The following is a 13,194-nucleotide window of genomic DNA, read 5'->3' on the forward strand; positions in this document are numbered from 1 at the left end:
TCTGGAATACAGGAAGAACAACCCACATTCCACAAGGAACTCAAGAAGAAGGGAGACCAAAAGGTAGATATTTCATTCCTTCTTAAAAGGCGGAACCAAATACCCACGGGAGGAGTTGCAGAGATTAACTATAGTCTCTTGACTTTTATATGGACTCTTAACTCAGGTTCTTCAACTTGCATGGGAAATATTTTACCCAGGAAGCTATCTTCCCACCTCCTCTGTGTATATTTTCCATGTTGCAAAATGTTTTGAGAGACATAATTTAATTAAATAAACTAGAAAATACAAAGTTATTCAAACCTGCTAAGCTAATAAAGAAATGATAAATACAATGGGGCATAAGGTTTTGTAATTATAATGGGGTATAAGGTTTTGTAATTATGTAAGCTAGAAAAAAACTATTAAAATTTAAATTACTCTGATATTAACAATTAAATTAATTAATAATTACTATGGAGAATAAAGTACCTAAAACTTACATTATGTTATATTAAAGTTACTTCTTTGTTTAAAAATTTCAACTTTAACAAGTTAGAAAAAAAATTTTGATGAGAAGGCTTGAGTTTGACTCCTAGTGGCCATAAAACAGAACTAACCACTGCAAGATGTCCTCTGACTTCAATAGCCATGGCATTTGCAAGTGTGCATGCATACTCCTCCTCACACACAGAATAAATGTAAAAGTGAGTTAGAAAAAAATTTCTTTTCAAAAATATAATAAAGCTTCGTACATTCTATCTCAATCATACATCCCCCCCCCCACAGGATTCTAGACACAAAGTGGGTATTTTTAAAAAATATTTTAAATGTCTACTTACTACAGAAACAGTATCAGCAATGAATTTATGACTAGAGTGGAACTGGAAAACATGTAAGTCAGCTAATACAGCAGGAAACATAATGCAGGAAGGGTTTTTTTATTTGTTTGTTTGTTTTTGAGCTTGCTAAGTACTAAGAAATGTGACTTGGTGAACTAACTCAAGAGTACGGAAACAAGTTCGTAAGTTATGAATAATTTTATGTATCTGAGTATGGAAGATGGAAATTACTACTACCTGAAATGTTTGTTTCCATTCAAAAATGTGTGGTAACAATGGTATCCACATAACCATTCTTTGGAGTAAGTGCCTGACCACACATCCACCTGTCCATTCACCCACCCTCAATCCATGTAAATGTGCAGAGAGAGGAAAATATACTAAATCTACCACTGTTCATATTTTAAACAGGTCACCTAAAATCAATTTTATACATTCCCAAGAAATAGTTGACATCAATTAAATGAAGAATTATAGGTTCTTTTAAGATATGGGAAGCCATCCAAGAAAGAATAAAATCTACTTCAACAAATATTTGTTGAATGCTTACAATGCACTGCGTGTTTTGAGAAATACAAATGTGAGTAAGAATTAGAGCCCGTGCTTAAAAAATTTGCAATCTAATAGCTGTATCCATATTCATATAATTCATGCATAACCAACCCTAAAATATAATCAGTGTGTATGACAATTTACATCAGGATTGCACATCCATCAAACTGTACTTGCATAACACACAATAATATTCTATTCTCAACCTCTGGTACTTTGCCCCACACCAAGCTTCCTGTAACTCTTGCTCTGATGACCAAACTTTGTCTCCTAATCAGACTCACTGTTTCCTGTCTTTGTCCATTCAACATTCTCTAAAATACAGAACCCCATCACTATTGTTGTCTAACTCAAGTGTCTTACATTTTAAAAGTACAATATCTTTTCATGATTCACAAAGATTCCCATTTCTGGACTTCATGCACCAGGTGTCCTATTTTATGACTCTCCTTGAAAACGTGATCCTTTGTTACATGAGCCTTACCCTTGATTTTTCACAATCCCACCTTATTTCCATTTCAAGGCCTCTGTTCTATTGAATATTTCTCCTGAAAGACTTTTTTTTTTTTACCTCCAGAACTTATTTTTTAACTTGTTCATATTTCATCTGTTCCTTGTGAAAGTCCTATGAAGAAACATAGCTTTCTTCTTTGCTCTAGTTCCTCAAGCCCAGGACACATGGCACAGGACAGGTGTTACAGAAAGCATTTCGCAAAGTTAGGCACAGTGCACTTGCCCATCCCACAGGCTTCTCTGGAATCAACGACTTCCCCATTCAGAGATTTGTCAGCAAGTAAATGGACACAGAGAATGTGACCAGGGCGGGAAAGATGGCTCAGTAGTAAAGTGCATAGTAAGTTAAGCGTGCTTACTGATTTTGCAAAGGACCATGGTTCAGTATCCAGCACCCACATGGTATCTCAAAACCTCTCATAAACCTCCCATATCTCTAGTTACAAGGGATCTGATTTCTTATCTGTACAAATATGGTAGATGGAACTCACTCAACTTTCAGGCATACACACACACATACACACACACATACACACACACACACAAACTTAGGGGAAGGCATACAGGCACACAGGCACACACTCACACTCAAAATAGGTTTATATATATGTTATAAAGAGAGTGTGGTCAATACATTGAGTGAAATAGCATTCAGGCTCACAAAAGTGATAACGCCCTGTCACTTACAGTCATATAGATAAAATTAAAAAATATTATACTAGGTAAAATGACAGAGAAAGTGAAAGCAAAATATTGATAATATCACATATATGAATTTTTTTCAATAAGACAAAACCAGGGGTAAGAAAGTCATTGTTAGGGGTTATAGAACAGGGTAAATAGATGTTGAGTATAGTGGTCCAGTTGTGTACAATAAATAAACTGAAAACTTCAGTGTATGACATAGGTATTGTGGTTAATATTTATATGCCTAAAACATACCAAGAAAGTTGATATTAAGTATGTTTACAATGTGCATAAAACATTGTTCTTAGGTGAGGCAGTAGAAATATGGATTAGATTGTAGCATTTACAATTATATACATATATCAAAACTTTGCCTTGTATTCATATATATTATATTATATATATATATATACAAATATAATTTGTCAACTATACATTGACAAGGCAAAAACAAGACAAAACAAAAGACAAACAAACACACCACACAAAGAGCACAAAGAAAGGAAATCTAACTTCCCTTCCTTTGAATTTTAGTAACTAATGAACTACAGAAGAGTTGACCCTTGTGTCCTAGAGCTCCTACAGACTGGATTGTGAGGTCACCTAAAAATCTAACTGTCATAGGCATGGACCCCAACAATGATGCTGACAGGTGGTGGAAGCTTTAAGATGTGAGTCTTGTGCAGGGGAGTATCTTTCTGGTAAAGGCATGTTTTCAGGAGACTGTGAAGTTTGCCCTTTCTATTTTCCCAATGAAAGGTTGCTGTTTCACTCCACATGTTTTATTGTGGAAGGAGACAATTGATTCCTATAGGCTGTCCTCTAACCTCCATATGCACTTAGTGGAAGCATACACCTTCATTTACTTACTTCTCCTGAAAGAAAACATAAAAACTATTCACAAGGCAATCATTGATCCACTTGAATTCCACCGTGACTATGTAAGACAACTAACATAAGTTTAAGATAAAACATCTCCTTTTCCAACTTAAACATGTTGGTAGAAGAAAAATAAGGTGCCCTTCCATACAGCTATATGAAGACTGTTCTTTGAGACATGTGTGTGAGCAGGGATACAGAACGTAGACTGAGATGTTTATAAGCACATTTGGGAGTTTGGGGGTTTAGTTAGAAATTCTACAGATCAAAACAATTATATGTAAATAGAAACTATGAATAAGTAAGTCACTTAATTGGGCATGAAGCTTAATTGATCCAGCTCCAGCAGTAAGTTGACTTGAAGAGATTTTGATATTCTGAACTGTGAGATTCATGGATCAGGCTTTGCTTGCCAGAATCATAAAGCTGACAAAAGATTTCTTAAAGTGCCCCTAGCTTTCATAATCCATAACATCTAATTTGAAATATGGATTTAACAATCCCACAGTCAACCCAAAATTTAACTGATGCAATTTGATAGACCACTTGTCAGCAATTTCTTTAAAATAATACTTTTATGGAATTTGTTTCCTTAAGGTTTATATTACAAAAAAGTCACTTCATCACTCCAAAAAGAAAGGTTTATTTTTTATTTTTTCTTTGACATGTTTTTTTACCCTTAGCATATCCAAATTATACTGAGAAATAAGGCATCATATTAAAGTTGTAGCCATTTCATTAGTTAGATTTTCTAAAGCACATGCATGAGCCACTATAATGCCTTACATACATTTCTTTTATAATTGTGACTGATGTCCTATGATATAAATGAGGTCCAGAATGAAAGAAATTTGATGATGACAGGATCCTAAATAATGTATATATATATATACTTTGCAATGGAATAAATACAAAGAAAATTAGTCTAGTTTTTTATTGATGTGTTCCTCCTGTTTAGGTGGTATTTTCCCTATTATTTTCTGTGCTCTATTTCAGGTTCCTCCAGTGTACCACTTGCTTTCTGAAGCTATCTTCTTATCCCAGGTGAGGAAATAAATTCCTCACCTCTTCACATTATGATAGGGTTAAACACACATGCTTCATGAACAGAGGACCAGCATCCAATATCTTCAAACTGTCCACATTTGTGTTTACTGTCTAAGATTTAACAGATAGCAATGACCCCTTCCCTTGAAAATGTCTCTTTGTAGAATAAATTATATTATCCCTTTAATCATATTCTCTACCTCACTATAGGTGCTTGTGGGACATAAAACCATGCCAGAAAATTTAGTAAGGTCAAGACCTGGAGACTCAGTGGGCGCACACCTGAGGCTTAGGTGACTCCTAGATCCCTCCCAGCCTCCTGACTTGGAACACATGCCATGCTTCTCACATAATAGAGATGTAACCACAGTCACTCAGGCCCAAAAGAGAATTGCTAAGGAGGTACCTAGAGAGCTGGAGGGCTTAGCCAATAAGCTTTCCTTCCCAGACATTTCTCCTTGTAAAGAAGTATTTAGTCTCAGGCACACCTTGAGAAGTGGGGTAGGGTTTTACTCATCTATTTTCTGCCATTACAGTACACTGTAACTAACATCCACCATGGGAAGCCATGAAGAAGGGCTTTCCAGTCACAACCACCACCAAGCCTGCCGCTTGTCAAGCTAAAGACAACTCCACCACCACTCCTTCCCCCATCCCAGTTCCACGCTAGACACTGTCCCCAACCTGCAGGTACCCATCTCCATTCCCTGCTCTTCCGTGATTCTCAGTGGTGCCTGGATATCCAAGAGTCTGAGAATCCCTCTGCTGAGTCCCGGGGACCCCTTAACCAGCTAAGGCTTTCTACTAAATAGCCCCAAAGTCAAACTTCCCAACTGATGACAATAATAGATTCTTTCAGTCTTCCAAAAAGAAACATCTCTAGAGATATCATATTTATGGAGTTATGAAGTATATAAGGCCCACTGAATTTCTATGGGCAAAAGATCCATTAAGAATTGAATAAAATAGTTTTTAAAGTGTGTCTAGATTGTGGTTATTTATATTTAGGATACATCTTCACTATTTCTCTAAAAGCAGTTTCATTTATATAGCATTAAATGCTACATAGAATATCTGAAATGATTTTAATGTATTTAATTAGGAGTAATGGGCTATTCTTAGACTTTCTTCTCAACTGAGGCTATTTCAGTAAAATATTTAATATTATAAGCAATGACATTCACATAAAATGCCTAATTTTCAAAAAATAATTGTCCAATGCATTTTAAATTCCACTAAGAAATAAAGAAAAAAGCCACATATTATCTGGTACATGCTAATGGGTTATTTTTCTTATAAACCATGCCTTTTCATAGTCTCAATATTTGTTTTTAATTTTATTCTGGTTAAAGAAGACAAACAAACCAACAGCTTCTCTCTCTTGAAAACACATGATTCTAAGTGAATATATAAATGAGAGAAGAGTGAAAACTTGACACCTGGTTAAAATATTGTAGGTTGGTAAAAGGCAGAGGGCATTCCCCTTATTCAGAGAACTGCTTCTTGTGGGTTTTTACAGTCAAGAATGGTGAAAGAAAAATGTCTTTACTCAATCCTTAATGTTTGTAACTTTGAGGACTGAAATTGTTTGTTGTTCCAGAGCAAATGATGCTGACCTTTACATTATAAATCAAGTATGAGATAATATTATGAAAATAGGATTCTCTACTTATAACTAAATTGTCCACTTGCTTCAGAGTAGAATACATGCTCTCTTCTACTTAATAATATCTACCTTCATAGATGATTATGTCCATAACCCCCAGCTAAGCTATTCAGTCTAAGTTAAAAAAGATGTCAAAATGTCCCTGGGTCTTTCATAAGTTCCAACTTAATATTGATACTATCCATCCATCTATCTATCCATCCATCCATCCATCCATCCATCATCTTCCATTCTATCTTCTCTAATTATCTACATACTATCTATTATCAATTTACAAACTTATGTTTTGATAATGTATTTGTCTATCTCTAATCTATCTACCCATGCTCTCTATCTTTATATAATCTATTTCTGTAGCTAGTACACATCTATTCACTTATTTACCTATCTTTCTATCCATCTATTAATACTTATATTTGCCTATCTATCTATCTATCTATCTATATATATATATATATATATATTAGTTATACATAATCTATCACTCTTCTTTCCAACTATTTGTCCTTCTATAATATCTGTCACCTATTTTATATCTATCCTACATCTAATCTATTCATTTACTGCTGCCATCTTATCATTTTTATCTATGTATGCATGCATGCACCTATCATCCATCCACCCACACATTTTTCTGTCTGTCTGTCTATCTTTCTGTACATCCAACTATCCAGCTGGTCTTTTGCAAGCACTTTAAATTTAACAAATATCAAATTGAACTCTGCATATTCTCCCCAACTCTGCCTTTTCTATAAGGTTCCCTGACTCATTAACTAGGTCTACTGTGATCCATGATACCTGAACCAGAAATCTAGGACTTATCTCTAATATCTATATTCTCATCCAATCATAAATCTTAACAAGTTCTGTCAAATTTAGCTTTTATCAACTCCTATTGCCTTCTCTGTACCCCCACTGCTATTTGTGTAGCTATTATATATTACTCTCTTTCTTAGATTGGTGGATTAATAACTGACTCTTGCCTCCAGTCTTCACTTTTCTTCAGTTCATAAGCTGCTACTATTGGCCTTCTTTGAATCCTGCTATTTTTCTTTAATATGCTGCTTTCCCATGGCCATGAGTAAATCCCAAGCTCCTCAAACTGGTGTGTAATGTGCATGAATCTGAGACCCTGGCTTACCTTCACAGTTCATCCATGTTTCCCCTATCCTGTCATTTTACACAACAGGTGAATTGTACATTCGGTTACTCCAATAGCTCCAGTAAAATATAAATCCCATTATAGTAGTACTAAGATATAGGACCTCTGGGGAAGAATAAAGTTAGTGATACAAATGGAATTAATACCCTTAGGCAAAAGGTTGAAGGGAGCTGCCTGAAGGCATTATTTAAGGAGCAGAGTATAACTTTGTATGGATTTTTTGCCACCTTAAACTTAATACTATGTAATTCTAAGAACACAGAAAAATTGTTATTATTTAGAAATTGGTAAGTCTAAGGCCACTGTTATAGCAGGTGAAACAGACTCAAACAATACCCAATCTCTTCCAGTCACTGGGCATTTTGCATGTTGCTGCCTCTGGTTAGAACATAATTCTCTAGTAAACACATTGTATCTTTCAAGTCTTTCTATAGATGTTCTGTACACTTTATCCACATATGGAGCTGGGGCCTTCTCAGGCAATCTTTGAATAGCCCATACTTTGCCAATGGAGTTTAGATATAACTGTTCTATCACCTTTCTGGCCAATGAAAAGCAATAAAGTATAGCAATTATTTGTCTCATACAAAGCAAATATTTCATGTGTAACATGTATACAGGACTCAAGCTGTTTTCACATGTGTATACAAATCTTGATCTAAAGAGCCCAAAAATTGCTATTTACACTGTATGTACCATTGTCTATTTGAATCCATCTTTCTTCATGGTTAGAAACCTATGTTTATCTTTAGCCTGAAATGTTCCTCAGATTCAAAAGCAACAAACCTTTCTTCCAAATGACTCATTTATTTAGGGGTCTCAAAAACTTTGACTCAGCTCTCAAATTTGATTAATAATTTTAAAGCCATTAGCTGATATACAAAAACTGACAAACTGGGTGGACAGGATTATGGAAATGTAATGTATGATTTATGCAGTCACATTTATCACACTATATAATTAATAAAAGCCATAGTCTTATCTTTTAGAAATCTAATTTAGGTTTTGAAAGACACTTTAATTAAAGATTATTTTTCTTATTAGAAATGTATTTGTTGGCTGGGATGTTCCTTAGTGATACAGATCTTTACTATTACACATAATTCAATCCCTACATTTGCTTTCCAGAATCTAAAAGTAAGTAATCAAACAAGCAAAGTCTAAGTAACTATATTTGCTGCCAGCAGCCTTATGGTATATTGAAAGTAAACAAATTAATGTCAAATATCATCATAAATACTGCACTGGAAATGTCATCCTAAAAAGTGTTATCTTCTCTAGTCTCCTATACATCATTCAATTTAGATGTACCCAAAAGAGATCTGAATCTGCAGCTTCTATGCTAGAACTGCCCATGGTTGAACAACCCCAACATATCTTCCACTTAAAGGGCTTCCAAGTTCTGGCGAAATCTGCAGACCCAGTCACAAAGGAAAGATATGGGCCTTACATTGCCAAGAAAAGGACAGCAGCTTACACTGATTTCCAATGAACCTGGACGAGATTCAAATCCACAACTTGGTCCTAATTGCTTTGAGCAGCCTGCTCCCTCAGCATACAAGCTCACTGGCATTTGTGCTGCCCAAAGACATAAAACCCAAATCCAAACTATTATTTCAGACATCCAATGGCACAATTCTCTCTCTTTATTTCTGTTTATCTCCAGTTTTATCTTCCTGTCTGAAAGTTTCCTTATTATCCACAGGAAAAACGTGAGACATAGAGAATACAAGATGAAGGACCCAGAACACTACCCTCATAGAAACTGCATTTGTTTCCTCTGGACTCGGAGAGAGCAGTAACCACTGGTCTCTTCCTTAAAATGGAGGATTATGACTACATTTATACCTTCTAGCTGCTCTTCATTGAGCTGACAGTAGGCAGCTGATGCTCAAGTAGTTCTCTAGATTGACTGGTACATTGATGGGGTACCAAGTCAGTGGCCTGTTCATTCTTTTTCTTTTTTATTGGCTATTTTATTTATTTACATTTCAAATGTTATCCCCTTTATGGCCTGTTCTTAATGTAGTCAAGCTAGCCTGGAATGCCTCCCTTTAGAAAGTCCAACCAAGCAGTGAACACACATCCAAGACACAGAAACCTAAAACCCTTTTCCATTATGCTGTCTTTTAGTATTTTACATGTAATATAAACTCAATCTTACTATTTAACATATCTCCAAATATAATGTGTCTGTAAAGTGATGTTATAATTACAAGTGGGAGCATACAGCAGGTACTATCTCTTTCAATGCTTGAGAAAACAAAGATTGACAAGTTTCACATAAGTGTGACATCAAACTATGAAGCAAGAAAGCTGAAAGTTCCTTCACTTTCTAAACTTACCTTCTTTCTCAATCCATCATAGTATAATGTGCAGGGCAAATCCCTCCTTGGTTACCTAGGGCAAAATCTCTTAATCTTTTTTTATCCCCACTTAAAATTAAGATTATGGACCTCTGTCTAGGATGTATACCGCTGTGAGGACAAGTAGGTTTACTGTTGAATAAAGAACTGAAGCCCTTGGAACATAATCACTGTATGATTAATGTACCCAGTCAAAATGATTTAGGTAGTTGCAGAGGTGGCCTTGACTTACATAGTTAACATTGGAAGATCTAACTTCCAGTGTAGTCCGAACTAACAAACTAACAAAAAAGTACCAAACACTGTACTTTTAAGCTTGTTTATAAATATAAACACCAAGTATGTCAGCCACATCCTCTTTCTGTTTGACCTATGTGGCTGGGTTGTGTTGCAGACAACCACTTTGGAGTTTGTGTTGTTCATTTGAAGTTGTGTTTTAATAAAGATGTTTCCTGTTATGTAAAGAAACAATTGCAGCTTGTATGGCTTTACCAACTCTTAAGAAACTGCCTCCAAGCCTGTAATCTAAAAGCTGTTCATTTGCAGTAAGAATTCATTGTAATTTAAGAAAAGGAAATCCATGGACCATGGAAGAAGATTTTACTTTTATTCCAAATAATGCTTGCAAGTCTGTGATTAGAAAAGCCTGAAATTGCATCAAAGATGCTAGACTCCTATACAAAAGCTGGTACTGAAAAATCTTTGTGGTTATGCTCTAGGGTTTGATTCCTCATTAGCTGCAGTATGTTCAAAAGCAGACAACTTCTATACACCTTTGGCTGGGTGGTTCCTATCTTTGATATAATCAATCACCACAAACATAAACCCCAAACCTAAAATTCCACCATAGGGCTCAAAGAAGGTGACAAAGTTGCATTCCTTCTAAAGACGCCAGAATCATTTGGGGTCAACTGGATGTCAGGCCTGGAAAACTGATCCCTGGTATGATGAAACTGAATACCTATTTGTTGCCCCTTGAGTCTTCAGAGCATCCCACCCTACTTCAAGGCCCATCTCTGCTTTGGATATCACTTGCTCCCCAGGTGATTATCTTTCTCTAGCCATCCCTTTGCCTTTCTTTTCCTCTTTGATTTAATTTCAAAAGCCCAGATGATTCGTTTGTTTCTACCCAGGTTAATTTTGTAGGATAATCTCTTTATTTTAAAATTGACACACTAGGGCTGGCATTATGGCTCAGTGCATAAACATTACTGCTACTCAGCTTGGCAGTAAGAGTTTAATTGCCAGAGCTTGCGTGGTAGAAGGGAGAACTGATTGCCACAAGTTGCCCTTGGATTTCCCCAAGTTGAGTGGCACATATCCCTCCCCACCCCCAACCATTTTCGAAAGGTACACACACTCATGTACAAAGAAATGAATAAATAAATAAATAAATAAGCATACAAATTGACAAACTGGCAACCTTAATTTCAAATTAATTTCATTTTTTTGTTCAGTTTGTGGTAGTAACTTTTGCTTTTGAAAAATCTAGAATTATTTGAGGACTAACTTCTGGACATACCTTTAAGGGAGCTTCTAGAATGAAGTAGGAAACCCATTCTCAAAGTGAGCAATACTATTCCATGGGCTGGGATCTTGAAACTTACAAAAAGAAAATGAGCTGAGAATTCTTTCTGCTTCCTGACTGTGGACAGGATGTGAACAAATGCTTGGCTACCATGCTGTCCTCTCCATGACAGACTACACCCTCAAACCCCAAAATATAAGCCAAAACAATAACCTCTTTTCTTAAGCTGCTGCTGTCACACATTTTATCAGAGTCATAAGAAATGCAACTAATACATTGCTTATCGCAACAAGGCCATAGGTTTATAGGGCAAAGATGTGAGCCTTTCGGGACCATTACTCAGCTATCACAAACTCCGAGCATAGTATCTAGCAAGAAATAAGCATTTAGTCAATAGTAATAGCAGTCACTCTACACACTTACTCTCTGGTGGGCATTGATTACATGGTTTATGAATATTTATGCATTTCATCTCCATAACACGCTTCTCAACTTGAGGCAATAACTGTTGCCATCATCCCCTTAACAAATAAAGAAAAATAAGACACAGAAATGTAGGGACATTTCATGGAGCCTATAGAATGCCTAATGAAGACATGAACCCAGGCAGAGCAGGTCCAGAATTCAAGCATTTAATTAATATTCTTTCTGTCCCTTCATTCCAGTGTTATAAGGAGAAAACAAAGGAAGTGTCAGCTTAAACTACACTTAGGAACAGCTAAATTATCCCAACATAGAAGACAACAATATGTGCAGTTTCCTTGCACACGTGGTCATTTACCATCTTCTCTTTTGTCTTGGAATGCAGTCTAACATCAGGGCCTTGCATTCCTTGATCATTCTGGTTGACTGGTTCTTCCCAGAGGCCCACAGAAGACTATCTTTACCATAGCAAAGGATTTTATTTAGAGAAAGGTTTATCAGGGTTGAAAATGATTAATAGTATAATGTGAATATTAAAGACAAAACCATCAATGGTTTAATTTGTAAATACTATACATTCTACTGTCCACTGTAGTATTCCATTTTATACTAAAAACCTACTACTGATCACCACAGGACAAAAGAAGAAAGCAAGCCAGTGTTTTGTAGAAGAGAATACCTCGCCTGCTCCCGCACCATCATGTCTCCCTTCTTCCAAAAAGAAAGTGCCCTTGGAGAGGCTCTGGGTTTACAATCCAAGATCACCAGGCTGCCCACCTGCACCTGAATTATTTTTTTCATAGGGTTTCTTGAAAAATCTGGAGCAGAAGCTGAAGGGGAGTGAAAGAGAGAAAGACAAAGAAATAAACTGTGAGAGAATTGTTTATTTAATAAGAACTAGATACTTAAAACAATTACTGTAATTTGAAAGGTTTACTGCATGTATGTTATTTAAATTCTGCTTGACACAGGAGATGCTGAGGCTTGATTTGAGGTGTATTATATGCAAGAATGCAATGCAGAAAAATTACTCTGTGCTATTTTCTGAGATCACATTCTAAATCTTATGATTATTGCTTTACATGGGGATTTTTTTTAATATTTACTGTGAAGATTTAAAATAATTCAGTCATGAGTTCATTAAAGGACCATTTTGCTTAGCATGTTTAGGAATGTTTGCCCATCATGATGATGTGGTCTCTCTTGATCTTTAGGGCACAGCATCTAATGAGGATCTGTCACTCAGAGGATGCTGACCAAATGTTTTAGAATGATGGTAGATTCCTGAACTAATTATTAGTCAGATTGCGCAATAGAATTCTCATAAAATTAAATTTAACTTCCAAGTTGAGAAAAGAGGGCATAACAAAGATGTAATGGTCACTGATATTATGATATTATGATATTTAGTTTTATCACACTAAATATCATAATGTGTAGAAAGTACTATGCTTGCTAAAGCTGTGATGTCAAACTTTAGGCTACCTAGTAAGATGTAAAGAATCATTTAAATTAAATGATATGCTAATCAGAAAGTCATCATTCCTTTT

At 35.7% G+C, this 13,194-nt stretch overlaps 1 protein-coding gene and 2 long non-coding RNA genes across 5 annotated transcripts in view; 2 read left to right on the top strand and 1 right to left on the bottom strand.

Annotated features, from left to right (window-relative positions):
• Cntn3 (contactin 3) overlaps positions 1-13,194 on the bottom strand; it is a 369,189-nt gene that overhangs the window by 79,671 nt on the left and 276,324 nt on the right. For all 3 annotated transcript variants that reach the window (XM_031382768.1, XM_031382769.1, XM_031382770.1), the window contains one exon: positions 12,324-12,474. In XM_031382768.1, coding sequence (XP_031238628.1) covers positions 12,324-12,474 — 151 coding nt within the window. The remainder of the gene's footprint in view (positions 1-12,323; positions 12,475-13,194) is intronic.
• LOC116099345 lies at positions 3,199-5,239 on the top strand. Its single transcript, XR_004122224.1, has 3 exons — positions 3,199-3,244; positions 4,449-4,496; positions 5,036-5,239. It is a non-coding gene; the product is annotated as an uncharacterized LOC116099345 (long non-coding RNA).
• The window catches only part of LOC116099346, a 78,401-nt gene continuing 78,153 nt past the window's right edge, over positions 12,947-13,194 (top strand). Inside the window, exon 1 of the long non-coding RNA XR_004122225.1 lies at positions 12,947-13,017. This is a non-coding gene — a long non-coding RNA (uncharacterized LOC116099346). The remainder of the gene's footprint in view (positions 13,018-13,194) is intronic.

The sequence above is a fragment of the Mastomys coucha genome, unplaced genomic scaffold, assembly GCF_008632895.1.
Source record: "Mastomys coucha isolate ucsf_1 unplaced genomic scaffold, UCSF_Mcou_1 pScaffold20, whole genome shotgun sequence".
NCBI lineage: Eukaryota > Metazoa > Chordata > Mammalia > Rodentia > Muridae > Mastomys > Mastomys coucha.